Source organism: Aedes albopictus, chromosome 2, assembly GCF_035046485.1.
Source record: "Aedes albopictus strain Foshan chromosome 2, AalbF5, whole genome shotgun sequence".
Lineage (NCBI taxonomy): Eukaryota > Metazoa > Arthropoda > Insecta > Diptera > Culicidae > Aedes > Aedes albopictus.
Window position 1 is genome coordinate 250,016,726 of NC_085137.1, and position 24,804 is coordinate 250,041,529.

Genomic DNA, 24,804 nt, shown 5'->3' on the forward strand with positions numbered 1-24,804 from the left:
CGTGCCGACCCTAAGAGTCTCGCTCGCTAGGCGTGGTCCTTCCGACCCGCCAAGTAACAATCCAATACAACTGAGAGCAACCAGATACGGAATTGCGGATATCTGTTGATTGATGAACGCCTTCCAGACGAAAAGGTGATTTACAGAAGCCATTGCATATAATTTCATCCTCTTTCTTGACACTGTTTGTGCAGGCGAAACAAATCGACTCCATTGTTGTTTGACGGATTGATTCGCTCGAAGGATGTAACACAGTTTTCAGGAAATAAGCTGGGATAGCACCGGTAATCGTTGAACTCCAGATGAATCAGATGAGTCGGTAGGTAATGCAGTTAGATTTTAGAAAAAATCAGAAAACAGCACACGAGAAACGTAAAAAAACACAGAATTAGCTCAGAGAAAAAACACTAACATACAAGTTGTTTACCTAAACACCAACACTGTTATATGAGAATCCCTATTAACGTGGGACATCTATGCTGTACTCGGCAGTAGTGCTTTCACCAATGCTTCTCCACGGTATTGTTGACTTAGACCGTTCACAATGCTGTTTTATTTTGTATGGCGAGTTTTAAAATTTTTAAAACTCGCCATACAAAATAAAACAGCATTGAGAACGGCCTTAGTGTTATCATATTTGATGTTGAGCTACATATATGAAATGAACAAAAATGAACAATGTGAAATCGGTTTGAAATATACACGAAACCCGCTGATATTAGTCTAACGCTGTCTTCGACTCATTCCTTGCGTTGACTCCTTCAATTGTTATGCAGCTAAACAAATCAACGATATGTCGAGTCTGATTGAATTCGATGCAAAGCTTCTAAATGCCGAGTTCTCCCATCCAATCAAACTGGAGTTCCCATGAATAGTACTTCAATATTTCCATGGCAGTCAATAATCCACCGCTGTTAGTACTGGAATTCATATTCCTCATCCGACAGGTGCCAATGAAGGCGCACAAATTTGATGGAGCAGGATCGATGAATAATTTGTGTGATGGTACCTTGCCTCTTTACTGCCTGTGTCTGTCTACCGTGTTTTGAAAACGTAATTCCGGGGCTACCCAAAAGCTATATCAGAAATTTTCATTTTCCAATTCGCTTCCGGCATGCCGATGCGATAGGACCTGGGTATTGGGAGCAACGGCACCGCTTCTTCACTATGGGAGGCGAAAACATATTTTGTTGTAGAATATTCGCGCTCCGCTCAGTGGGTGTTTTCGTTCTCCCGCGAAGACAATTTGCAATGAAAACAATGTTCCGCGCGGAAAGCGCGGAATGATGTGCTTCGTCCGACGACTAAGCTCCGTTGGGCGCTGGAATAATGGTTTCCGGCTGCGGCCCAATGCAATGCGAATACCGAACCGATGCCTACAACAGCGGAATTTTGGGTGGGAGTTAATTAAATCCAAACATTGGAATCGGCGGTGGTATCGGTTCCTAGAACCTAGTGAAAAGGTCACTTTGTCACGTACCTTAAAATTAAAAGGAAATCGACGTAAAAAGTTTGCATTTAACTTTGTGGGTATATTTGATATAAAGCTCCAGGTATTCAACTATTGAGCTACCTCGTTTTTGCACTGGTTTGATTTCATGCCATTGCCAAAAGTACCGTATAGCTAAACTTCGTCTTTTTTGCATGACGTTGTTTCAGTTACTCCAAAAATATATGTTTTTCAGTTATTCAAAGTCTTGTTTTCTTCAGCATACCAGCATACCTACTAAATTATTTATTTGTATTTTTGTTCAAGATCTGCGGAACGTAACCAAGAATGAAATCATAACCGAACCGGCTGGGAAGTATTCAAATACCGCTAGTCTAAAATACTATACACAATTTGACTTCCCTAAAACTTCAATTTTCCAACCTTCTTTCCGATGTGAATAAACCTTGCACACTTGTAACCGGTGGTGTATGGCCTATGTTTAAAATTCAACATAACTCTTCAACCAACGGCTCCCCCGGTGCAGGTCCTGTACCTTTTCTGTGCACTCTGACTCACTCGGACCGTCTTTCGTCCTTTTGGTTGGTCGGACGGAACGATACCCCGGTCTCTGTTTCTCCTCTCCCGTGGGACATCCAGAGAATGAACCGGGTAGCTACCGTCCTGCTTTATTCATTGACCAGAAACGGTGCATTGTAAGCGCTGACTGGGGCCCGTTTGCCGGAAGGGATCTGGAAGGTTGGAAGTAACGCACCAAGAAGCATTCCTTTCGGCTCCGAACTGAAGTTCCTCCTGGCACTTGTGCACGGCTGCTGAAGTGGTAGTTTTGCGATAGTGCAGCAACGGGTATCATAGTTGCTTGTTTAAATATTGTAATACACACTACGGAGAGCTTGGCTCGGGTGATGGCATCGGATGGATGACGACGTCGCTGTCGACGACGGTGGTCGCCATTAGGAAGGTACCTACAGTACCTACAGTTCACGTTCGCTAGCGAATTCGTCAGCTCAGGCAACTCAACCTCGAAGCCGACGAGTCGTGAAAGTGCATTTTAAATATTTATTTAATTTACTTTTTGTGTTTCAGCGTTTCTACTGTTCCATTGTGCGGAAAGGTAAAACGGTAGAATTGGCAATGAGGATGACTGCAAAATCGAGCTCATATAATATGCCATTTGCGTTTGTTTTTCAATTTTTTAGGAGAGCACAAATTGAGTGGAAAACTCCATTCAATTGAGTTTTTGCGTGATGATGCTAAAACTCTATCAAAGTTTCTCTATTCATGTTCAAGGATGGATCTTCTGATGGAATTTTCGATAAAGCAATCAGAGACACATTTTGTTGGATGTTTGAACTAGTTTTAAATCGATCGTCAGTAATTACATGTTTTCTTGGTCAGTCTAGATAGCTGTCAATTGGCTGAGAATAACACTATTGACCACCTAGCAAGATCCCGAGCAGAGGGGAATACCTTCCAAATACCATGCAAAGAACAACCTGTGCTCTAATACCAAAAATTGTAATTGCTATGCTATTCTACGAAATTTTATGAGAACATCATAATAACAATTGGAGGTATTTGAGCAGAGTTTGGTATTGATGCGGTATTTGTTTATTTAGCAGTGAAAATGACCGAAGAACAAGTTTTGCTATTACATCTTAGAGCTATCTAAAAATTTGCAATTTAACAGCTAGAAATGTTATTACTTTGTTATTCAATACCTTTTGAATAACAAAAACTGGACTTGAAATTTTAGGTATGCATTCATTATCCAAATTAAAAGACTTGTTATTTTCTAGGTGTTCCTTATACTAAATTATGGTATTCGTTTTTGTTATTTTGTCTCTTATTACAGCCTAATGAAGGGCACATCGAGGTATAATGGTATTCAAGATTAATTCCATGATTTGTTATTCAATTGTTATTCTTTTCTGCTCGGGATTCCACTAAACTTTAACTATCACCCATATTGTTTCGCGTTAGGCGTTTTACACAGTGTTTTCAACGTGTCCTTGCCTTTCAGTATTCTTCAATCGCTGCTCGTTTAATTTTTATTGACTACATTTAGGAAAAGTCCAGATCAATCGTGTTAAAAAAAATAACAGTAATAGTCAATCTTTGCAAACTTGTGCAAACATTTTTAGAGAAAAAAAATCAGCAAAGTTATCTGATTTACTCTTCAGTTGCCATTTCGTTTTGGGCCAGAACTACAAGAAGTAATGTCGATGATCGACTCCACGCCGTTCCGGCTAAAGGTACGCCGACATTAGTCAGATCGACATCTACCATGATCAGTGCCTCTCCTAGTCGACCAGTGATATGATGTTGAATAAGATGTTAAAGTGGAGGCGAATGCGTACATTTTACATGCGCCGAAATGGAGGCATGCACGTATAAGGCATCCATTTTATCGTCATATCCAACAACTTGTACGATTACTCGTTGTCTGGGTAGCAGCATTGAAGTCACCCGCTATTACAATCGCTCTGTTAGCTCAACCGTGTATATAGCATCTGCGTGATCTGCTCGAACGACCTCCGCATTGTAGCTACCGAAGAAGAATCCGTTCACCTTGGCGACTATGAAGTCCTCGTGGGATGTTGACACCAAGTTCTGGGCTGAGTACCCGAGCAAAGTCTGACAGCAAATCGAAAACAAATTTTGATGTTGTGATATTGCAAATTCTGATTACTCAGGTTGATGTTGTTTTGGTCGTTTTAACGGTTAAAACATCAAAAATGAGAGCAGAAAAATGTTCCTGTGAGATCAAGTTGAAAACAATTCCTGCTATCAGTGATGGTAAATTGATTACTATTTTTGTTATCAGTGCGAAAAATTAAAAAATCGTTAAATGTTGAGTTTTTCGAATAATATGGAAACCTAAATGCAATACGTTAATTTCACTGATGGTATATCATTAGATGCTTTATACAAGGTCACCAAGAAGTTTTGAAATGACTTAAATACTTAAACATTTGTAATAATTTTAAATGACAGCAAAACGATATCAAAATTTGAAATCAATCAAAACAATCTGATATCAAAATATGATATGAATTTGCTGCTGATTACAAATCGTGTTTTTGATTTGCTATCATTTTGTTGTTAGACTTTGCTCGGGTATTTATCCGTCGTCCTTATTGTCGCCATTTTGGACCCAAACGGCGACATGAGAGTGTTTCGGGAAGTATCATTAGAAGAATTTCTGCGTTTACCATTTGATGAACTCATCGACAAATGTTTCTGGAGCTTTCTGGAGAAATAATGAAAACGATCAAGACGAACCTTCTCAAGAATTTTAAGAGGGATGTGTCAGAGAATTTTCGCAGGAATCCATGAAATAACTTCTTAGAAAATTATCGGATAATAATTCCTGGAGATGTATTCCTGGATATATAATTCATTGATATTATTATCGAACACAGAATTTCCAAATCAATCCTTGGAAGAGCAATTCCTGAAAGCGTTTTTGCTAGAATGCTTAGAACATTTTTCGATGTATTTTTTTGGAAATAGGAGTACTCTGATTACGCTCATGCCTGCGTTGGATCTACAGTTGTCGTGAACAATCTGATCCATTGTAGATGAGGCCATATAAAGTTTGTGGATTTTGTAAATATGGGGCGATGTTATTTAGGCGGGAAAAGCGATGTGCCACCGACGCTACTGAAGTTACCTTAATAGCTTAATCAAGTTTTAGTCACTTGACAGTCACAAAACGGTTTTCTCACGAAGGAAAATGTAATATTTTTTGCCCTTGGAAGAATTCCTAAATAAACCCCTGGAAGCATCTATGTGCGAATATAAAAAAGAATTCATGGAGGAATTCTCGAAATAATTTCTGTTGCTTTCGAAGTATATCTGCAAGGCTATGGGAGAAATCTTGGGAATGATTCTTACAAAAATTCTCCTGCGAGTATCTTTAATCACTTAACCTAATTTACAGCTCTATTGTCCACTGGGGCACTACGTGAGCAATTTCAATTTACGCCTGCACTTACATTTTGTACAGCGCCTGGATTCTATTCTACTTTATCGAACTGGTTGCCTTTCTGCTGCTTTCACTTTTTCTACTTTATACCTAGTAGAATGATGAGCACAAGGATGATGATGGATGGCCGTTGTTCCTTTCCAGTCCGATTGGGGGTCCATTATGAGTAGCAAGCAGTTCGCCGATGTCCAGGTATCCAGGTCCGTTTGAGCCAAAGGGCTCAGAAGAGGGTCAGTGTCAGTTGCTCTCGGGGAAAAGCAACTGACAAAAATTGCGAGTATCTTTGAAACAGCCTACGCCATTACAATGGAATGTATGTAAAAATCATCAAAGAAATACCTAGGCAAATCCTTTTGAATGTCCTGGAGAAGTCATTCAAGGATTTCTATGAGATATCATCTGACAAATTTCTGCATAAATCCTTGTCAAAAATCATGAATGAGTCCATTAAAGAATTACTGGAGAATCCACGGAAGAATTTCTATAGGAATCCTTAGGATGATTCCTGGAGAAATCCTAGAAAAGTTCCTTGAGATATCTTTGCAAAAAAACTCAGGTGGAATACCTGAATGATTTTTTGGAGAAATTTTCGGATGAATTCCTGGAAGAATAATCAGGAGGAGTTCCTGATGAATTCTTTGATTTGCGATTCAGCATTTGACCATGGATTTTAGTCAATTATTGATTGCAATTTTCGTTTCTTTATTGCATTTTAGATACTTTTTGTTGTGAAATCTCATTTTTTTTTTATTTCAAAAGCTCTTTTTTATTGCAAATGGGATTTTTTTTTATTATCGTACAAATTGGGCCGAAGGGTCTCAGGTTTTCATGAAACTTTTTCCGCAGGTAAGGATTATGGATGTATGGATTAAAAAACGAGGAAAAAATAGGTTCACATACATATTTTCTGGAAAACCCAGGTGGATTTTTTTTTGTTTCTACCAGATACTACTTACTTTGAAAAATCATAACTCAAGAACGAAGCACCGTAGAAACAAAGTTTTTTTTTCTAAATAATGCAAATTTTCTCAGGAATCCAAATTTTCAAAAATAAGGTTGAAAAGTTAATTTCATAAGCTTTAATTGTTGAAATTTTTGGAATGCACTTTGTTTTCGTTCCTGAGTAATGGCTAATTTTGTAAAAAAATGACCATATCAGCATATATTTTCACAAAATTGGACATAACTCAGGTACGAAAATTATGTCTTCCAAACATTTCAGTGATTCAAGCTTATAAAATTACCTTCTCAAAAATATTTTCATGAAAATTTTCCGCAATTTCGAGCATAGTTTTTTCCGGCTTTTCTTTATAAATTTCCTCAACGGTGGAAAAAATTGTGGAAAACTTTTTTTACTTCATTTTTTTTTTATTACTGAGAAAATTTGCTTTCGTTTCCATAAAAAAAAAAAACTTTTTCTCTACGATGTTTCGTCGTTGAGTTATGATTTTTCAAAGAAAAGGCTTATATGGCACATTTGAAAATTTTCACAAAATTGACCATAACTCAAAAAGGAAATAAAAATCCTCAAATGATGATTTATTAATTGCATTTTCGACATTTTTCATTGCTCAAAAATCAGTTAGGGTATTGTACTATTTGGGCAGTTGCACCTATTTTGGGCACTTGTCGCTATATCTTAGTCAATTCCAAACCGATTGATTTGAGTATTTGTACAGAGTTAGATACTGTACGTGCCTAACTCTGCACAACATTTCAAATCAATCGGTTTGAAATTGACTTAGTAATAGCGTCAAGTGCCCAAAATAGGTACACCTGCCCAAATGGTACAAGACCCTATTTATAGAATATTTTGATTTACGCATTTACTCGTTTATGAAACTTTTGTTATCTATAACTGATTACACTCCTGGTTATTCACTGTGACTTTTGGATTTTTTATGGGAAATTATTTACATATTTACTATTGAACATTTTATTTTCTACCTAGGAAAAACCTTTTCCAGAAATACCGAAGGATTTCTCGAAAGAGTTCAAAAAAAAAAATCAAGAATTATTTTGAGAAATTCCTAAGAGAAAAAAGAAAGTTTTTAGAGAAATTTCATAATTTTTTTATATATTTATTTATTTTGTTAATGTTAACATTATTGCACATTCTTTAACGAACTTTTTTGAAAATTTCGGAAGATTTCTTTGAAAGAGTTCGAAGATTGTCGCAATCTCTGGAAGTTTTTCTTTGAGAAATCCGTGTATAGATTCCTAGTGGAGTCTTTGAGTTGAGTTGAAGATATTTTTGATGAATAATAAAAAAATATACCTCAAACCCTTTTGAACCCTGAAATACTTGAAGAATTTATTATGAAGACTTCTTCGAAAAACTCCTCGAAATCCTAGAAAATTTTGCGAAAAAAATCCGGAAGAATCCTTGGAAGAATTCCAAAGGGAAATTCTCGCAGGCAGTTGTGGAGAAAATATTGAAAAATGCATGGAGAGTTAATTTTTATTCTTTCAATATTCCCTATTCTCACAAGAACTATTCCATTCACTTCTCAAAGAAATTCTTCACGCTCTTTTTTAAGTTTTCAGGATTCTTCGGAAAACCTAAAATTATTTTTTCCCCAAAATTCTTCAGGAAATCTTCCGAGGATTTCCCCAATAAAGTGTGATCCAGCCCTCACAGATACTTCCAAGGATTTCTAATTGATGACCTCCAAGGGCTTCGTTGCAAATAAAAAAAAACAAAATTTCATCTAAGGCCATCTCCAGGATTTTTCCAAGAATTCTAACAGGAAAATTTTGATAATCTTATAAGATTTCTCAAAAACTTCCCTGAAAATTTCTAAAAAAACAAGAACTGTCTTAAGAATTCTTTAAAATTACTCTTCCAGGATTTCTTGTATGGATTCCGCCAAGCTATCATCCACGATTTTTTTTCAATGATATCTCCGAAAAGCGTCCAAGGTTGCTCTTAAAATTCTAACAAAAATGTCTCTAACAAATCTTAGAAGGACCCTTCCATGTAATTTGCAAGGACTCCTCCGCCATTTTTTAAAAGAGTTATAACATGGATTCCCTCAGAATACTTCATGGATTTCATAAGTAATGGTAGGGCTGTTCCAAAAATTTTCCCAAAGATTTCTCTAAAAAAACATACAAAAATAACATGTATATTTTAAGTCTTTCATGCATTTATTCAGGTATTATTATCAGGTCTGCTTCTCAGAACTCTTTCAGAAATCATGCGGGAAAATCCCCCAGGAATTATTTTAAGAATTTCTCCGGATTCTCCAGGTACTCCTTCAATGATTGCTTTAAGACAGATTCCTAGAATTCCTCCTTAAAATTTTCTAAGAGAACTCCAAAGAATTTATCCAATTATTCTTTAGAATCTCTTTCCAGGTTTCTTTCAGTCTGTCTTCCACACATTCCTTTATAAAACCTGAGGTTTCTTCAAGGTTATCCTCTTTGAATTTGTAATATATTTTCAAGTTTTTTTTTTCAATTTTTCTTGAACATCCCTGCAAGGATTCATACGGTTTTACTTCCATAAATTACTCCAAGATTTCCTCCTAGAAATTTTACAATAACCTTCCAAAACTTTCTGCAAAATATCTTTCAGGAATGTTTACAGAAATCCTCTCGGGATTTTCTCCTCAGATTGTAACTGAATGTAATCAACGATTCTTTTGATATATTTTTCCAAATAATCCATCGGCGGGTTCGTAGTATGAAGGAATATCTTCAAGAATTTGTCTAGAAATTCTTTTAGGGATCCCTTAATATTTTTAAAAACATTTCTCGAGAGTTTTCTTTTCAAGTATTTTTCCAAGGATTCCCCAACGAAATTTTCAAGAAATTTAGCCATAAATCACTGCCAGGAATCATGCTGAAAATCCTCCAGGATTTTTTCCATGCCTTTCTCCAACTGTTTTAGGAATATCTAAGGTTTTTCCATTAATTCCATTATTAATTCCTTAATCACAAGTATTCCTATAAAAATCTCAAAGAAAACCATTGAAAAATCTTTAAAAACATTTCAGTCAAATGGTTGATCAAACTACGTATGACGCAATCTTTGTCACTAACGATCAAACGTAGTTCAAGACTGAGCGAGTACATCGGACGTCGTGTGGCCAAATTTGACAAACCGTTTCGGTGTGTAGATATGCTGCAGTGTACTGAGACGTGCGACTTCAAGGCGATTCATCTACTCTGCTGGTAAAACATATAGTCGTTTTTTTTTATCTGTATTAACGAGCTTTTTAGCCCTAGGCTAGTTCATCTCGGGACCCACGCTTTACTTCCCTTCCGAAGGAAGAACTCACATTTTGCGAATTTGTCGGGAGTGGGATTCGATCCCAGGTCCTCGGCGTGATAGTCAAGTGTTCTAACCATCCCACCAGGTCCGCTCTACTATATAGTCGTTGTTTTAAACCAAATATTAAGATCTAAATAACTAGAAGACAGATATTGTTCATGTTCCTATCAAATCCCCGACATAATTACATAACACGATGTATGTGTTTCAGTATTGATCGATTAACTTTTTGTCATAAATGCCTATCACATAATGATATGAGTTTATATTTTACGATTACGTGAAATTTTCCATGAATTTTGCAACTGACTGTAACTAAGGCTGAAATTTTCCACACATTAGTTCATTTCCATCCTACCATTATCCCTATTCCGTTCCACATAGAACACCAAAACTATGCACCGCATCAAGTTTCGCGTGCGCTGCACCAAACGTTAAAAATGACTAAATCTGCACAAAATTCCTGGAAAATTCCAGCCTAGCTAAGCCGAACTATGCCAGCTATACCGTACGGCGGCAGCCAGCAATCCCCAACGGGAGCGAGGGCAATAATTTACTATTCTCGGCTATCTTTGGCCCCAAGTTTGGCTCGTCGTCGGTGTTGGCTTGGCCATAGCAAACCGGCGACCGTGTGGTATTTCGTCCGACAACAGCGAAAGAATGTGCTGCCGCTTGCTGCTAGAGCTAGAGACGAACAGAAGTCCATCGTCCGGTCGGTCGTCGGCCAGTTAGTTGCCGGTTGGTCGATAGTGGTCTCTTACGGTATTATCGGTACTCGGTTGTCGGAGTCGGGGAACCTCATCACACACAGACACCACTACTCACCTGTATCCTTTGGTTTCGCAGAGATGCAGTTCGCCGAATACGCCGCAGCCGAGCTTTTCCACTATCACCAGCTTATCCCGGGGATACTCGCTGAGCTGTAAATCATCGTCCGAGACACCGTGATCCAGATCGCTGTAAGCGTTCAGTTGCTGCTGCTGCTGTTGGTTGGTCTGTTGGTTGTTAGAGGGCGTCGTGGGGGCGGTGGATGATTTACAGATGGCAGTGGCGGCGTAGTACTTCTCCGGCGGTGGGGGCACTGGCGGCGGCTTCGGGAAGATATTGTTCAGTGTCGGTGGTGTCAGCCTAACGCTCACGTATCCGCCGGGAATCTTCGGTATCAGGTCCTGCATGTGAGGCACGGCGTACTCCTGGCACACAATATCGGGTACATCTAGAGTGGGGGTAAAGGGGGGAAAGAGAAAGAGATTGAATAACGGGGTGAGTGAGATTGGACCATATTGTTGCTTTTACGGTGGTATTGGTGGGAGGATTGCGACCATTCGGGCGGGTGAATGCCAGTCAGTGTTTGCCTTTTTGTGGGCAGTAAAAACAGTTATGGAAACACGAACTACGCCAGGATGGGTTTTGCCATAATAAAGCCATCTATTAAAACGCCATTCTGTGTGAATTTTTAATACTTTTTACCGGTTGCATCGGACGGTCGTCGGACTTGTGCACATGGTCAGTGTTTTGCAGAGTGCCATGTGACAGCTGAAGCAGTCACTACAGAAGCTAGCGCTCAATAATGTGTTTAAATATTAAAGGGTATTACCATAAATTTATATTAGCAGCTTTTCTTACCGGACAAGCTCAAGCAACCGTACTCTGGTCCGAGAGCGTAGGACTTCGATGGTGGTGGATGAAAAATCCTCCATAATCCATCCTCTAGGAGGGATATGGCTGGCGTCCGAGAAGTGCCAAACTAGAGATGTGACGAATTCGCCGAATATCTGCATCAGATAGTGTTGGGCGGGCAACAAATAAAAGATGCAACCGACCAGAGCTCATAGTCGTAGTTAGGTATAACGAAGATCAATGAAGAAAATTATGTTAGGAAAAAATAATTACGTTTTACTTTTGAAATGAACTTCCAAAGTACACACGACGACTGAATGAAACATTTAAGGCTGATCAAACGACAAACATACATATGACTGAACTGTTGATTCGGCTAACTATAAATCAGTGTCAAGCCCAAAGTTTGTATTAGGACAGAGATATGGACATGTAAGGAATTCGAAACTTTATCCAAACTTTGGTTCAGAGTCAATTAAATCATACGATGCTACAGCGCAAGGACGAGTGGAGGACGATCTGCTGACCCTTTGCAGAGTGCGGAGCTGGAGACACACAGCCATGGACCGAGCAGAATGGAGACGACTACTATGTACAGCAGAGGTCAATCAGGCCTTAGCCTGACCGGTAAGGTAAGGTATGCTACAGCGCGAGTCATTTAATTTCCAGCGATTGTAGAATGAAAAGTTACCCACTCATACACGGCGAACTGCGTTTACTGAATTCAGATACTCGATTTGAGTTCGAAAAGCGATTAGGCAGCATCCATTTATTACGTAACACTACATTTTTGACCCCCCATTTTTCCTCCATAACGCTTTTTTGTATGAAAATCCTAAAATTTTTGTACGAGCCGTAACGCTTCGTCATACTTCCTCTCTCCCTCTAGAACGTTACGTAACTTGTGGACTATAAATAGTTCGGCTACGGAAGGGCCCGGCATGGATACAGGTACAGCCCACATGTGGCGAACGCAAACAAGTCCGTTAAAGTAGGGAAGCCGATGGTGGGCTGGTCAGTATGCCAACTGACCTTGCATGAGCCACCGGACGTTTGCGTCAGAGGTCTGGAACCACACACAAGTCATGGGACTGTAAAGGCCTTGACAAGAGCAAGCTGTGCAGGCGATGCGGCGCTGAAGGCCATAAGCCACAGGGCTGCTCACGGCCCACGTGTTTGACTTGTTCCGGGAAATTCGTGAACAACAGGCACCCAACAGGTGGTCCAAGGTGCCCGGCCTTCAAGAAAGCCGTAGTGAACAAATCACAGTACAGATAACGCTGCTGAACCGGAACCACTGTGACGCAGCTCAGCAACTGCTTTGCTAGGCGGTTTCTGAGTGGGGGACGGATCTCGCCATCATTGCGGACCCATACCGAGTACGCGTCAGCAACGGCAATTGGATCGCGGATGGGTCCAGAAAATGGCGGCGATATGGACGACGGGTGAATACTCCGTCCAGGAATTGGTGTCTACTGCCTATGAGAGCTTCGTGGTCGCTAAAGTAAACGGGGTCTACTTCTGTAGCTGTTATGCGCCTCCGCGTAGATTGAGCAGTTCACGCAGATACTGGACTGTATGACGACCGTGCATATACAGGGTGAAAGACGGTGGTAATAACGGGTGACTTTAATACCTGGGCCGTGGAATGGGGAAGCCGTTTCACGAATCAGCGGGTCAGCTCCTGCTAGAAACACTGGCAATATTAGACGTCCACCTGGCTTATGTCGGTACCACGAGTACCTTCAGTAGGAACGGTGCGGAGTCGACCTGTAAGCTCAGTAGTTCGAACTGGAGAGTAGATGATGGCTACACTCACAGCGATCACCTGATGGTTCGCTACAGTATCGACTACATCAGGTAGAATGTAGAGGGAAAGGCTGCTGGGACAAGGCCAAGTCCACGAAGGTTTAAGACATCATTTTTCGATTAAGGAGTATTTAGGGAGGCGCTCCTCCGAGAGCCCAACCTTCTTGGTTTAGACGGCGACGAGCTGATAACGTTGCTCTCACGTGCGTGCGATGCGCCCATGACTAGACGAGTCTAACTTTGAAATGGGCAACCACCGGCTTACTGGTGGACTCAAGCAATTGCGGACCTACGCCGCGTTTGCCTATGGACTAGGCGGCGGATGCAGCGAGCACGATTTGAAGAAGAGCGATATGAACGACGGCTGGTGTTCGCCGCTGCAAATGACGCGCTGAAGCCCGAGATAAGGGCAAGCAAAAAGGTCTGCTTCAAGGGTCTCTGTCAGAGTGCCAATGCGAATCCATGGGGCGATGCCTACAGGACCGTGACGGCCAATACGAGAGGTGTAATGGCTCCTACAGAGCAATCTCCAGATATGTTGGAGAGAATCATCGAGGGGCTTTTTCCTCGTCATGATCCTGGTCTTTGGCCTCCTTTCGTAGGACAGCCGGTTACTGGGGCTGGCGATAAGGTGAGGGTCACCGATGTGGAACTTGCGGGGATTGCAAAGTCCCTTAGGGTAGGTAAGATTCCAGGTCCGAGTGGAGTTCCGAATCTGTCCAAAAAGTAGCTATTGCAGAAGCTTCCGAGATGTTCAGATCTTACTTACCTTACCGATCAGGCAAAGGCCGGGGTGGCCTCTGTTGTACATAGTAGACGTCTCCATTCCACTCGGTCCATGATTGTTTGTCTCCAATTCCGCACTCTGCGTAGGGTCCGAAGATCGTCCTCCACTTGGTCGACCCACCTAGCTCGCTGCGCTCCACGTCTTCTTGTTCCGGTTGGATGACTCTCGAGAACCATTTTAGTCGGGTTGCTATCCGACATCCTGATGACGTGACCCGCGCACCGTAGCCTCCCGGACGATGGTTGGTTTTCGCAGCAACTGATGCAACTCGTGGTTCATTCGCCAGTCCCGTCTTCCATCTGCACTCCGCCGTAGATGGTACGAAACACCTTCCGTTCGAAAGCTCCAAGGGTCCGTTGGTCCTCTGCACGTAGGGTCCATGTTTCGACCGGATTGTAGATAGTTAACTTCGTGTTACGGCGAACTTTATTCGATCGAAGAGTTCTGCGGAGTCCAAAGTAAGCACGATTTCCTGCCACAATGCGCCTCTGAATTTCTCTGCTGGTGTCGTTGTCGGCGGTCACCAGTGAGCCCAAGTACACGAATTCTTCAACCGCCTCAATTTCATCATCGTCGATATAAATTCGGGGTGGCGTGTGCGGAGATTCCGCCCTGGAGCCCTTTGCCATCATGAACTTTGTCTTCGACACATTAATGACTAATCCGATTCGTCTGGCTTCACTCTAGAAGTACGACGCGCTCCGTGTCATATCTGGTATAGTGCCTATCGGCATCCTTATCAGGGAGGACATGGAGTGCTTCGAAATGCGAGGTACAAGAGGTATACGCAGGACTGCCAGGATGGCCTCCATGGCCAAATGTCAGCGCGTAGGACAGTTCCACCAAAGGAAGCTGGGCCCATAGGTTGATTCCAAGATATAGTTGGAATAATAAGCGCCATAGGGAAGTAACATTCCACCTAACACGGGTCCTTTCAGGCCATGGTTGCTTCCGACAGTATCTACACCGTTTCGGGTGCAGGTTTTCCCGAATGCCCTGTTTGTGTTGGTTTGGAGGAAACGGCGGTTAGTGTGCCCGCGTTTTCGCACAATGCATGACCGCACATGCTTGCCAAATACGGGGAAGACAAAACTCCGGCCAACCTTGTCCAGAGGATGTTTAGTTTTCAATGGCTATCACCCAAATCGTCTTGGAGCTACACAGAGGCCGACACGTAGACTCGGATAACGGCTAGTTCAGATGCGGTACAAGAGGTGGTCCAGGGATTCGTTCGGAGTCGGCTTCGTAGGTCATGCCGGTGCCCTGCGGTCGAAATTGACCCTTACAGCGATTAAGTGGCCGTGAAGAGAACGTTCTGGTAGCGTTGCTGTCGTGGCGTCGGTCTACTGTGTTGGATCCGAGCCCGCGGTTGGAAAAGGGATGTTCATGACTGCAGGCTACGCAACTAACCTTGAGGGTGCGATGTGCACTAACCCCTCCACCTTCTTGGTGGTTCCGGAGAGACAAAGGGCTTGGCGGCCATAGGAATGTGTTTAGTGGGTCGAGGAGAGAGTAGTCCTGGCTTTTACTTTTTTTTGTAGAAGGCGACCTTAACCCCATACTACCCGGACCTTCCTGTTCGGGTGTCTGATGAGCAGATTTTTCCAATAGGGTTTAGAAAAAAAAAATACGAGTAAAGAGCTCAGCAAGCAGAGGATAAGCGTTTAAAAGGCGTTTATCAAAGCCCAACAACTTTTTTGTACCATACCACTGTTTTCCCCTACAGACGCCATTGGCCGTCGCCGTGGTCGTCGGTCTCAATACTTGAACTGCCATGTGCACCGGCATAGTCATCATCCTCGCTGAACGGCGATGGATGCAGTGTTTGCTATTATTGCAATTGGCAATAAAATTTTATGTCCTCGGCTGAATTGTCATTTTCAATTTCGTTCAATCGAGAGGAATTGCAGCAGCAGCAGCAGCATTGTCGGACGAAGGAAAGTACTCCCCAGAATGGCGACGGTGCACATTGTTCAAGTGTCACGGAATGTGTGGTTTGTGTAAGCGCTTACTTCCACTTCACGACCACATGGCAATTCCGTTGCCGGCTTCAGGATAATACCCCTTTTGAAAAGGATCACTAAATCGAATCTTTTGCGCAGAGTTGCAATACCCAGATGTGGTTGATTTCGACCCGACTTGTACCGCAATTTCCCGCTTTACATCACATCAAAGTGCCTCCCACTTGGTTATCTCTCCTATGACAGGCAGCACATGTTAGCAGGACTACTCGCTAGTTGTGGAACGAAGCCCCATCCAAAGAAGAAGGACCCACGGTTTGAATTATTTGTGCTTAACGATAACGATATGTTCCTCGAGTTTGTGCCGTCGTCGTCTTCCTCGCCGTTTCCATGTGAAGACAGTCAACAAACGATGATTATGTTACCCCAGTGCCTTCGTTCTTTGGTTGGTTGCTGGAGCACATTGCATTTCCTAGCGTTTGATATCCACCATTAGAGTCACATCAAGAGGCCATCATAAACGAAACTGTGTCACATTTCAGGGTTCACGTGTTCCGTGAATGGCAGAATGTGTTCTTTCGGCGGTGGCAGCGACGGTGGTTGCTGCTTGTTCCTGCTCCTGGTGCAGATAAGAGAGGTGCGAGGATGTTCCTGTCACCGTTATGGTGCTTCTAACTTATGGTGCGCTGTTGACTGAAAATCTGAAGTTTGCGACAGAAATACTAAAACTGCAAAGGTTTTGTTTGTTGATGATAGCCACCAATCGCAACCGGATCCAAAAAGATTCATACCGCACCAAAAGTACCATGCAAAAACGCTTTTAACACAGATGGTCTCTACGGACACGAGACATGGACCATGCTCGTGAAGAATTTGCAAGCTCTCGGAGTTTTCGTGGGATTTAGCACGCATAAGGACGAACGGTTGTGGCGTGTGACGCTGCATTCTATGGCAAACGCAGCAGCAAGAGCCGGAACGATACGGTGAGCAGGGCATGTTACAAGAATGCCAGACAACAACCCTGCAGAATTAGTGATCGACAAAAAGGTGAAGATCGCAGGGAGGGAGCAAGATGGGTGGACCAGAAGGACGTGACCTGACGAGCATTGAGCTTGATGAAGAATAGAGAGCGGCAGCCACAATCTCAGTATTCTGGCTTACTACTGTTAATTATGTGTGATTTTAAATTTAATATATTTCGCAGGTAATGTATGTACATGAGCACTCCAATTCATGGACAAAGGATTTACCATTCTACAAATTATCGCGAATTTTCAATTTTTGATCTATCTCGGTCCACACAGCCACTCAAAAGAAAAGTTCATCGCGCTTTTTTTTTTCGTAGTATGTACGTTCGTACGGAGGAATCAAATTGACATTTTCTTATTCCACGTTGCATCATTTCGGGCTGACAGGCGCAATAAAATATGTAGCAAGGTGAAAACAATTTTCCGCGCGTCGTGCAGCCGTCAAAGCAAATTGCGGGTAAAAATCGTCCTGACAGCTTATAGACAACGTGTTGTTACGCCGCCACCATCGCTGCTGGTTGCGCTGTGCCAAGAGTATCGGACATAAAAGTTTTGAAGTTGGTTTAATGGGCGATTGGCAATTTGGGTGATGTAGTCGGGTGGAGTTATGGGGCGATGGCTTGATGTCAATGTCCATGAATTTGTAATGCTGGGCGATCAAGGGGAGTATGGTTGTTTGCTTTACGGAGCTTTTCTAAGATGCTGAACATTTGACCGTGTGCTGCATAAAAGTTAACGTTTTGAAGAGTTTGGCGTTACTTATATTGGCTCAATCCATCCCAGTCAGTGATGAACAATGAAATTTATTGAAATTTTCTGTTATGCTTACCTGTATAATCTGGCGTGATATGATGTCGCTGCATGTCGTTCATCGAGCACCCGCTGGCAGCACTGGTGTACATGTTGACATTGAATGGCTCGTGGTAGAGACTGCTTTTGTCAATCGATTCGTTATCGTCTATCGAAACCTGCAAGAAGGAAGGTAAAAAAGAAACTATTTACTAAACTGGTTGTCAAAAATTTACGTTTCTAGTTTTTATCGATGTTGTTCTTTTTGTAATGTGATTCCTAAGGACATAACCCTGCTTAGTTTGGATGAGGTAATATTCTCAATAGCTTACAATCTTAGCATGTATGCTTGGCCGGTGTAGCTCCAAGAAATGTTCAATTAACATGATTCAAGGTGTTTTATGTGCGCTTTGAAGCATTCAAGGGAGCTACAGGGAGATTGAGATTTATTTCAAGGGGGACCTTTCAAAGGCGTAACAAAAGGTTACAAGAGGAGCGGAATGTCTCTGAGACTCCTCAATCGCTCTAGAAACCCCCTGAAACTCCCCTGCTTTCCTGAGACTCCCTAAAATTCCCTGAAACTCTTCGGAGACCTTGATACGGCTCTAAGACCTCCTTGAATCCCCTTAAGACGTCAAGAACCCCTTGGAAACTCTCGTGGAGTCCCCTGATATTCTTGGAAAACCTTCGAGGCCCCTTGAAACGCCCTGAGACTCCATGTAAACTTCTGACACTTCTAAGATTCCCTGAAATGCTCTTGAGACCCTTTGAAACAACTCTGAGAATCGTTAGAATGCCCTGAGGCCCCATGATGCCCCCACAGACCCGCTGGAATGCCCCCTGAAAACCTTGAAACTCCCTGAAGTTTCCCTGATACTTCTTAACACCGATAAAAAAACCCCTCCTTAATTCCCCTGAAGGCTCTCTTAAACGCTCCTGAGGCCCCCTCAAACTCACATGACCTCTTACACCACCCTCACCCCCATACAATCGCTTGAAACCCACCGAGGCACCCTAAAACGTCCCTGAGACCTCTTGAGACCTCCTGGAAATCCCCCCTCCCCCTGATATCTTGTGAGACCTGAGACTATTTGATACTCATTGATAACCCTTGTTTCTGTGATTCGGAGTCGCGAAGCCTAGTGCTGTAGCCGAGATACTACCTATGGCGGATCGGATGTCCCTGCAGCTATCTTCAAGTGTAGCTGCGCCAAGCTACTCTGGTACGACGGCGAATGTGAACAGCTGAAAAACGAGAAGAATGCAGCATGGGCGAGAATGCTACAACACCGTACGAGAGCGAATGAGGCACGTTACGGACAGGTGCGGAACAGGCAGAACTTAGTCTTCAAGATGAAGAAACGTCAACAGGAAGAACGAGATCGCGAAGCGATGGAAGAGCTGTACCGCGCTAAGGACACATGCAAGTTCTACAAGAAGAAGCTGCACCGCACGCGCTGAGGCTTTGTGTCACAAGCTGACATGTGCCGAGATAATCACGGGAATATTCTAACGAGCGAGTGTGAGGTGGTCGAGAGGTGGCGGCAGCACCTCACTGGCGACGTTGCAAGCACCGATTGTGGCGCGGTAACAGATCTAGGAGTATGTGCACAGGACGAAAGACTTCCGGCCCCTGACCACCAAGAGATTGAGGAGGAGGTTGGCCGGTTGAAAAACAACAAAGCCGCTGGAGCAGATCAACTACCAAGCGAGCTTCTAAAATACGGTGGAGAAGCACTGGTGAGAGCACTACACTGTGTCATTACCAAGATTTGGGAGGAGGAAGTATTACCGGAGGAATGAATAGAAGGTATTGTGTGTCCCATCTACAAAAAAAGGCGACAAGTTGGATTGCGGGAACAACCGCGCGATCACTCTACTGAGCGCTGCCTACAAGATACTCTCTCAAATTTTATGCCGCCGATTGCAAGAGAGTTCGTTAGGCAATATCAGGCTGGATTCATGAGTGAACGCGCTACAACGGACCAGATGTTCGCCATCCGCCAGGTGTTGCAGAAATGCCGCGAATACAACGTGCCCACACATCACTTGTTCATCGATTTCAAATCGGCGTATGATACAATCGATCGAGAACAGCTATGGCAGATTATGCACGAATATGGATTCCCGGATAAACTGATACGATTGATCAAGGCGACGATGGATCGAGTGAAGTGCGTAGTTCGAGTATCAGGGACACTCTCAAACCCCTTCGAATCTCGCAGAGAGTTACGGCAAGGTGATGGTCTTTCGTGCTTGCTGTTCAACATTGCGTTAGTAGAAGGTGTAATAAGGAGAGCGGGGATAAACACGAGAGGGACGATTTTCACGAAGTCCGTTCAGCTTCTTGGTTTCGCTGATGATATTGATATTATAGCTCGTAAATTTGAGACGATGACGGAAACGTACATCCGACTAAAGAGGGAAGCCAGGCGAATCGGATTAGTCATTAATGTGTCGAAGACAAAGGGCACCAGGGAGGAATCTCCGCGCCCGACACCTCGAATTTTTATCGACGGTGATGAAATCGAGGCGGTTGAAGAATTCGTGTACTTGGGCTCACTGGTGACCACCGACAACGACACCAGCAGAGAAATTCAGAGGCGCATTGTGGCAGAGAATCGTGCTTACTTTGGATTCCGCAGAACTCTACGATCGAATAAAGTTCGCCGTCACACGAAGTTAACTATCTACAAAACGCTGATTTGACCGGTAGTCCTCTATGGGCACGAAACATGGACCCTACGTGCAGAGGGTGTTGCGTACCATCTACAGCGAAGTGCAGATGGAAGACAGTACTTGGAGAAGGCGAATGAACCACGAGCTGCATCAGTTGCTGAGAGTACCAACCATCGTCCACACCGCAAAAATTGGGAGGCTACGGTGGGCGGGTCACTTCATCAGGATGTCGGATAGCAACCCGACTAAAATGGTGCTTGAGAGTCATTCTACCGGCACAAAAAGACGTGGTGCGCAGCGAGCTAGATGGGTCGATCAGGTAGAGGACGATCTGCGGACCCTTCGCAGAGTGCGGAACTGGAGACACAAAGCCATGGACCGAGTAGAATGGAGACGACTACTATGTACAGCAGAGGCCACTCAGGTCTTAGCCTGACCGGTAAGATAAGTAAGGGTACGAGTCCCAATCAAACCGCGATTATTTTTTTCACAAATACATCTCTCAATTTGTAGCAGCATTTTGTGCTGTCTAATTACAACGTTTTCCTGTACAAGAGGTAAGTTGGCCTTTGGCGTACGGACGTCCGTGCCACAGACGCGTGAACGTCATAAGAATAACAATTTGTGGATTGATTTTACTGTGCTGTGAAGTTCAAGGAAGGAAGGCTGACGCAAACCTATGTTTCTGGCTCTAGTGATGTCTATGAGTTTATATTTATGAATATTGTTTTTAAGAATAAGAATTGTTTTTAAGAATAAGATTCACATCATATTTCCAACATTGGTAAACTGAATTTAAGGAAAGGTTTTTGGAGTACATTGCTCAAAATTTCTAGAGCACCGTTTTTTAGAACCGTTGAACGGATGTGGATTAAAATGCATCACGCGTTCCCGAGCAAAAGCAGATTTCAAAATGATAACAAGTTCTGTTACCTGGTTATCATTCGTTTGATAATTGAGTTTGTTTTCATTTAGGTTGAATTAAGAGCCAACATAACAAAAATGATAACTCAAATTTATTCCACCAATACCAAAATGATAAGAAGTTAAGTAATCATTGAGTTCAAGTTGATAACTAATTGTGTTATACAATATTTTATTCAATATTACATTTAGTTATCAACATGAAAAAATACAGCTGATTGATAACAGGTTTTGTTATCATTTAGTTATCATTCTAAGCTATTTTATCGACGAAAATAGTAAAAATCTACTTTACCGACATGGTTAGCAGTTCAAAAAAGTTGCTTATAACTATAACACATGTTTTCAACTATTGCGCCCAGTGGGTCTCGAACCCTGATCGAGTGGTTACCGGTTGCAGCCGATAGCCCATATACCAACGGGACTCAATGAGAGGGAGAGTAGTTGAAGGCTACGCTTTCGTACTGCAGTCGCATTTAAGATGGAAAGCGGAATCTATTTTTAGATTCGAGGTCCACCAGACACTCAGTTTTGGGAAAACTTTGAAATGTGCGTTTGGAAACTGATAACATATTTTGTTATCATTTAGTATTTTTATGTTATCGCGACAGACCAAAATTATAGATAACTAAAATTGTTATCATCTGATTATCATCAATTGGAAAATATGATAACAAAAATAATAAAATGATAATACCGATAACATAGTTTATTATCAAAGTGATATCACTTAGTTATCCGCCTTTTCTCGGGTTGACAACCACTGAACAATTAGCGTGATGCATTTTCATCCAAATCCGTTCAACGGTTCTAAAAAACGGTGCTCTAGGAGTTTTGAGCTATGTACTCAAAATACCTTGTCCTTCATCTAGTTCCAGGCATGAACAAACTTCAAGTAACTTTATCCAACCACTCCTCTGTCAGCCACGATTTTACATCAATTGGACCAACCAACAACGTTTCCAATTTGTTGCATCCATTCCGCAGCGAGCAGAATATTGATAGCTGACAACCTCGTTGTGGCAGCCACTTATGCGCACCTACTTAATCGGCCTTCGAGTGCAGTCAGTGCAGTGCAGTGGTGCGTGTACGGTAGAAAACTGACATCGGATGCAACCGCTTATGTCCATCTAGCTTTGGCCAGTTGTCTGTCCGTCTGTCCACCCACCAAAGTGTTGCTAAAACAAGCCAGGTCCATGTCCAAGTCCCAGTCTCAGAGAGAGAGATATACCACGGTTCAGGTCTAATGGTCGAATCGAAGTGAACGCATGCATGGCACTACTGGAGATGTATGTAATGCGTCGCTGTCAGCATCAGCAGACCCGGGCTTGGCCAGGCCAAGCATCCAAAGTGCAACATCAAAGGGTAAACTCATTACCAACAACGCTGGGCATTTGGATGATTTACATTGCAATCACTCTGGTGGTGGTGGTGAGTTCGCGGATTGGCTTCGGAGCCTGACCGCTTGGCAGCACCGTAAATAGAGATGTTTGCAGCAGTCAGTGGAACGGACGATTTATGGCAGATAATGATGGGCAAACATCTTGTCAGGTCCATCTGCTGATTGGCCGATGAGTTATGAAGTGTGGTCCAGCCCAGTCCGTAGATGCGATGTTGGAAAAATGTCAAAAGGAGGAGTCGGAGGTGAAACTGGCACTGATTGACTTGATGAAATATGCTGATGAGCTAAGTAGGATAGTGTCAGCTCACTATTGATACATCAAACGGAAACGTTCTTTGGAATGTGAAAAGCAGGTGATTGATCTCGTTTTGAATAAGTTCAGTTTTGTATGATGTAGGATTGCTTGCTCAATTTTCTGCAATTACATTGCAAATTCTTACTCATGTTCGTGACTCGTGTATTTTATGGACATTCTGGACAAATTTTCAGCGCACGATTTCAAATTTTAAAATACTATTATTTGGAACATTCATCCAAAAGATAACTTGCACTTAGCTAAGAGCACAAACCCGCGCTTCTTCACATGACACAGAGTAGACAAATAAAAAAACGCATTAGAATCGCTAATTATAAATATGCATAAACGAACCTTGAAGTTGCTGTTCAGCCGCTTGTCGATCCCCAGACTGTCGGTATGCAGATTGTGCTGCAGTGCGTCCAGGACGGCCGCCGTTCGGGTGCGTTTGTTCTTGGCCACGATGAACAGGATGATGGCGATCAGCAGCAGGATAATGGTGGTCAGGACCGCGATGATGACACCGACAAAGTGCGGCTCCGGTTCCTGGTCGATGGGCTTCGGCGAGATGACTGCAACGAGTAGAAGCGAAAAAGGAAGAAGAAATTGTGAGAGATACGCACGAATGGCAAGGAAAGGGTCACGTCGTAGTTGTTGTGATAAGGTGCATCCGTTGCGTATTAAATGGACATTAAGATGAAGAGCACGCAATGTTTACTTGCCCTGCTATGGTCTGCTTGCGAAGCAAATTGTGGACAGAATTAATTTTAATTGTAAATCGCCAGCACTCCAATCAATGCAAATTTGAAACACTTTATACAATATTGTTGTGTGAAACGCACTATAAAGCATTGTCCAGTTAGAATCCGGACGCAGATAATCACTTATATCTCAGGGGTGGAATAACAAACAGAAAAGGTGAAGCCCTCAAAACAAAGATAATTTACTGTAGTTTCATGGAAAAATATCAATAAAATTATTTAATTTAATTTTTAATACATTTTCTCATTGTTTCCGTGATTACTTCCTTAAAAATCTGCACAATGGTAGTAAATTTTAACATCAACCCCTTCGGCGGATTTGTTTAACAATCAGGTCATCCCTGTAGTGTCCTGAGACCCTCTACAAATCTGATTAGCACGCGATTCTTGAGGTTATCATCTTTGTACACATTTGGTGTCAAAATCGTGATGTGAGAAAACGATGTCCAGAGCTCGAACTTCCTGGTAAATCTTGGAATTCCAAGCAGATTTATCCATGAACATAAACTTTAATCTTCCTTGGGCACTTCCTCATGGCATGGTTAACAACATCTGTGCACATCACACATAATGGTTATGGAGACATTAACAATTTTCGCGACTGTCGTACCTGACCACGCTTAATTTTCAGCGTGTTTGTGCAAGATTTTTTTCCTTCTCTTGTCTTCAATCTGAAATAACTTTTCACTCATAGCAAGAAAATCGATGAAATTTTCACCATCAATAGAGTACTTGTTTATGATCAGACTGCTGTAAAAAAAATATGATTATGATCATTGAGAGCGTCACAATAAATTATCCTTTGCGTCCGGATTCTAACTGGACAATGCTTTATTGTAGGTGTTTGAGTTTCAGTATCGGTCCCTAGAAGACTATTTTGGGTATGATACTTTACTAGATTTTTCAAATCATATCTTGTGTATATGTTTTGAGAAATCCATGAAGGAATACCTGATCCGGAAATTCCTCAAAGTATTCCCGAGAGACTTTGTAGAAGTTCGGAAGTCCTTGGAAGGTTTTTGGATCATT

At 42.4% G+C, this 24,804-nt stretch overlaps 1 protein-coding gene across 2 annotated transcripts in view; it reads right to left on the reverse strand.

Moving 5' to 3' along the window:
- Positions 1-24,804, reverse strand: part of LOC109427861 (discoidin domain-containing receptor 2) — a 961,146-nt gene that overhangs the window by 129,004 nt on the left and 807,338 nt on the right. For both annotated transcript variants that reach the window (XM_062851500.1, XM_062851499.1), the window contains exons 10-12: positions 23,369-23,586; positions 17,755-17,893; positions 10,546-10,936 (exon numbers count right to left, since the gene is read on the reverse strand). In XM_062851500.1, coding sequence (XP_062707484.1) covers positions 10,546-10,936; positions 17,755-17,893; positions 23,369-23,586 — 748 coding nt within the window. The remainder of the gene's footprint in view (positions 1-10,545; positions 10,937-17,754; positions 17,894-23,368; positions 23,587-24,804) is intronic.